At 36.8% G+C, this 5199-nt stretch overlaps 2 protein-coding genes across 2 annotated transcripts; both read left to right on the forward strand.

Moving 5' to 3' along the window:
* Positions 1-513: 513 nt before the first annotated feature.
* On the forward strand, positions 514-1365 carry LOC141697144 (uncharacterized). Its single transcript, XM_074501392.1, has one exon. It carries the CDS (start codon positions 514-516, stop codon positions 1363-1365), a length of 852 nt encoding a protein of 283 aa, XP_074357493.1.
* Positions 1366-1548: 183 nt separating this feature from the next.
* Positions 1549-2976, forward strand: LOC141697153 (uncharacterized). The gene has a single exon (XM_074501403.1). It carries the CDS (start codon positions 1549-1551, stop codon positions 2974-2976), a length of 1428 nt encoding a protein of 475 aa, XP_074357504.1.
* The last annotated feature ends 2223 nt before the right edge of the window (positions 2977-5199 follow it).

The following is a 5199-nucleotide window of genomic DNA, read 5'->3' on the forward strand; positions in this document are numbered from 1 at the left end:
CATCGCAGAGACCTCCATTTTAGGTGAATCCGTAACCTAAATTATCTTTTTAGTGTTTTAGGGTTCCTCCATTGTTTCAGTGGTTTAAGCTCTAACACAAGCTCACCTCTGCAATTAATTGTTTGAAGTGATAAGCTTAATAGTTAGTTGTTTAATTAGTTAGTCATAATCTTAATTAGTTAATTGTTTAATTAGTTAGTCATAATCTTAATTAGTTAATTGTTTAATTAGTTAGTCATAATCTTAATTAGTCACCTCTGCAATTAATTGTTTGAAGTGATGCACATTGGGAATTTGGGTTTGTGATAAGCTTAATTAGTTACTAATTGCTAATAGATTATGTAGTTGTTGCTGATTGTTTTGGTTTGGTAGTTAGTCATAAGCTTAATAGTTTTGGTTATTTGGGAATTTGGGTTTGTAATTGTTTTGGTAGTTAGTCATAAGCTTAATAGTATATGCTCTGTTTTTGACCATCATGTCACTTTCTTTTTGCAGCTTGTTTTATATCAAAATATGGATAGGTCATGGTTAAAAGCTGATAGAAGAACAAGAGAGTTTGAGAATGGAGTGGACGATTTACTTATGTTTGCCTTTGAGAATGGATATAACGAAGACAAAATAAGTTGTCCATGCTTAAAGTGCGCACATAGCAAATCTTGGAAAGCTCGGATTGTTAAAAACCATCTGTTTCAAAATGGTATTGATGAAACGTATACTCGCTGGATATGGCACGGGGAGCCAAATATTGTAGAAAGTCCTGTATTGGATGAAAGTGACAACTCGGTATCTTCTAATTACCAATTCTGCACAAGAATGGGTGAAGCTGACGATGATGATGTTCTTTCTTCAGATTCTTCAGATTTCATCAACCATGTGAAAGGTGAGCATGAACCTCTTTATCCTGGTTGTGAGAATTACACTAAGATGAAAGCTTTGGTTAAGTTATTCAACTTGAAAGTGAAGCATGGTATGTCTGATTCATGTTTTTCTGATGTTCTATTATTGATTGGGTCTTTGCTACCAGAAGGCAACAATGTCCCTTCTTCTTTCAATGAAGCGAAGAAAACCTTATGTGCATTAGGAATGGGTTATGATAAGATACACGCATGCCCGAATAATTGTCTACTATATCGTGGGCCACAAGATGAAGATGAGACTACTTGTCGCATATGTAAGGCCTCTAGATGGAAACTGAATAAGAAAGGAGAAGAACAAGAAGGAGTCCCTGCTAAGGTCTTATGGTATTTCCCCTTGATACCAAGAATAAGAAATTTGTTCAATACACCAGCGATTGCGAAGGACATGACTTGGCATGAGACCGAACGACAACAAGATGGTAAAATGAGGCATCCAGCAGACTCGTAAACATGGAAGGATGTCGATCAAAAGTGGCCTGATTTTGCATCGGAGAGTAGAAACCTCCGGTTAGCTTTATCCGCCGACGGTTTCAATCCTTTTCGTGGAAACCGTACTGATCACTCAAGTTGGCCAGTTTTGCTATCGGTTTACAACCTTCCACCTTGGCTCTGTATGAAAAGAAGGTACATTATGCTTTGCTTGTTAATATCAGGACCGACCGAGCCTGGAAATGATATAGATGTGTTCCTTCAACCACTTATTGAAGATCTGCAGGAGTTGTGGCGCGGGAAACAAGTGTACGACGCATATAGACAAGAGTCTTTCGTACTTAGGGGCATATTATTATGGACAATAAGTGACTATCCGGCCTTGGGGAACTTGTCGGGACATGTAGTTAAAGGATATAATGCTTGTATTGTTTGTGTTGATAAAACAGAGGCTACTAGGCTGGTTCACTATCGGAAGACGGTAGTTATGAGGCATAGGAGGTGGTTGCCTCGTCATCATCCGTATAGAAAGCAAAAGGCAGCTTTTGATAATAGCGTTGAGACAGGTGCTGGTCCTATTCCATTAACTGGTGAGCAGGTTTTTGAAAGAGTACAACATCTAAGGGACCATGTCTTTGGTAAGACACAACGCCAACATAAACGGAAGAAAGGTGATGCTAGACCAGTTTGGAAGAAGTTATCTATCTTCTTTCAACTTGAGTATTGGAAATTTTTGCCAGTTAGGCATGTTCTCGATGTGATGCACATCGAGAAAAATATATGTGAGGCTTTACTTGGAACTTTGCTAAATATTCCCGGAAAGACAAAAGATAGGGAGTCAGTCCGTCTCGATATGGCAGAAATGGGAATAAGAATGGAGCTAAGGCCAAAAACTCCCGGAAAGAAAGAGAAGGTACCTTTGGCTGCATGGAACTTATCAAATGCTGAAAAGAAGGTAGTTTGCTCATCATTTCTTCAAATGAAGTTACCGGATGGATTTTGTTCAAATATCAAGAATCTTGTAAATATGGAAAAACTTCGGCTTGTTGGAATGAAATCTCATGATTGCCACACAATATTGCATCATTTGCTTCCAATTGCGATTCGGTCGGTACTGCACAAAAAAGTCAGGTGCACAATAATAAGGTTTTGCCTTTTCTTCAAGGCAATTTGCAGCAAAGTCATCGATGTAGATAAATTGGAAAATATGCAATCTCAGTTGGTGGAAACATTATGCCAGCTGGAAAAACACTTTCCCCCTTCGTTCTTCGATGTCATGATCCATCTCTCAATTCATCTTGTGAGAGAGGTTAAGCTTTGCGGGCCAATCTTTCTACGTTGGATGTATCCTTTTGAGAGATATATGAAGGCGTTTAAAGTATATGTTCGAAATGCTGCTCATCCCGAAGGTTGTATTGCCGAGGCATATGTTGCCGAAGAGGCCGTTGAACGTTTGGTCAATTTTGAAGAAGCTACCATAGGTTTGCCAAAAAATGATAGGCATGAGCAAAATGCAATAAGCAAACCTTTATCTGGTGCGACAATGATCAAGCCAAGCAAAGAGGAATTGCATCTAGCACACTTATGTGTTCTGCAAAATAGCAATCACATGAGGCAATATTTTGAGTAAGTTACTAACATATGTGTGTGTGTGTGTGCATTTTGTTATTTTCTCATTATCTGCAATTCGGTAAATATATTGAAGCAATTGATTTTACTTGTAGTGAACATATGGCATCTTTAATGCTAAGATACCAGCAGCATGAAAATGACGAGGTGTGGCTAAAAACCAAGCAGAATGAACAATTCCCCGAATGGTTCAGGAAAAAGGTAAGTTTTATTTATGTGTTTATTACCTTGTTACGTAGTCCTGATTAAAAACAATACAGACAAGTAATATAAGAAGTCGAAGACATCCAATAAAAAATAAAAACACAGACCTAAAAAAATTGTTTAATTTTTTTTTTATTGTACAGATTGAGACGGAATTGCTCCATGACCATAATAGCATAGGTGATGATATAAGGTGGATGGCAGAAGGGCCTAACAAGAATGTTCCTACGTTTAGTGGTTATAAAATCAGCGGGGTTATTTATAGCACCAAGGAGCGTGATAATAATAGACAAGTACAGTGTAGTGGTGTTTGTGTTGTTGCAGATACATTAATGCTTTCTGAAAAATTTAAATCTGTTGAACATACTTCACATACCTATTATGGAGTTATAACAAGTATATGGGAGCTAGACTATAATAATTTTAGAGTCCCTATATTTCGTTGCAATTGGGTAGATATGAACAAAGGGGTTAAGGTTGATGAGTTGGGATATACATTGGTTAATTTAAATAAATTAGGATTTTCAAATGATCCTTTTGTTCTAGGGAAACATGTTAAGCAAGTTTGCTACATTGATGATACTCTTGAAAAATTTTGGTCTGTGGTGTTGAAAGTCCCGGAAAAGAACTTTTATGACCACTGTGATGATGAAAATGAAGGCTCTGTAGAAATAGAACTTGAGAATGAGCTGCAGTTGCCCGTGTTCCCGAATGTTGATGAACTGGACGATGAAAATACTAGCTATATGCGAGAGGAAGAAGAATGGATTCAACTTCCATAGTGGTAATATATATAATTATTTATAGATACTTGAGTCCATGTACCGCTCACTTTATTCTTTTTGTAGGTGAAGCTCCCATTATCCATGTGTACTGCTCGTGAACCCCTTGATGAGATTACTTTTGCCGTGATAAAATCATCATCTAGTTGACTGAGTTTTCAATTTGTGAATGCTGCTGGTTGATGCTCTTCTTATAATAGATGATGATTTTATCATAGCAAAAATAATCATTCGGCGGACATACAAGTATGGCTAGCTTCTACTGCAGAAACAGGGCTTGGAGATATGTTATCTACTGCAGAGGATAAATTATAAAATTTTCCACATCAAACTTGTGCAAATTAATGTTGATCACTTGTTTTTGTGTTTATGCAGAATTACCAGCATACGGCGGTTGTCAAGGCGTGCAAAATTATGGCTAAGCAGCATGCATGTTACCAAAGGCAGTAAACAAGGATTGTGTTTCCATTTTCATTGTAATATTCACTACTAAACAACTCTGTCTTGTATATATGGAACAATGTAATTTGAAATCCCTGTCTTGTTTAATTGAAAGTGTATGGTTTGCCAATTTTGAGGAATGGCTTACAATTTTGATTGAGGATCTCTAGTTTGTTGTTGGTTGGACCTTTGGCTGATTTATGGTATTATATCTGTTGGTTTGGGTTTATTCAGATTGGACATCTTATTGTTGGTTTGTGTACAGCAGGGTTGGGATATGTAATATGTGCAAGTCAATTTTTTTTCCATCTTTGCTGTATAGACAACGGTTTCTTTTGCTAATCAGTAAACTGTTGTATGAACCTCTATTATCCCATAATGTTAATAACCATTGTCTATGAACTTTGCTTTCTACAATGGTATTTTAAATCCATTGTTTGATAGAGTCTAAGATATCAGTTTTAGTAAACCATTGTCTAAATTAGACAACGGACTTGTCAAAAACTGTTGTCTTAAGATGGAATGAATTTTTGTACATACAACATGCATGCAACATTATGTAAAAGGGTTACAAACAACAACTCGTAAAATAACAGTTGTCTTAAGATAGAATGAGTTTTTGGACATACAACATTGGTTCACGCTTGTTTAAAATAGTCATAAACAACAGTCCATGAAATCACAGTTGTCTAAATAAGTCAAATCGAAAAGCTTAGACAATAGTGTGCAAAAACCTCTATAAACGTTGTTGGATGGAAAGCAAGACAACTGTTTTTTCATAGCGAAGAAAACCCCGT

Source organism: Apium graveolens, chromosome 2 (genome assembly GCF_009905375.1).
Source record: "Apium graveolens cultivar Ventura chromosome 2, ASM990537v1, whole genome shotgun sequence".
Classification (NCBI taxonomy): domain Eukaryota; kingdom Viridiplantae; phylum Streptophyta; class Magnoliopsida; order Apiales; family Apiaceae; genus Apium; species Apium graveolens.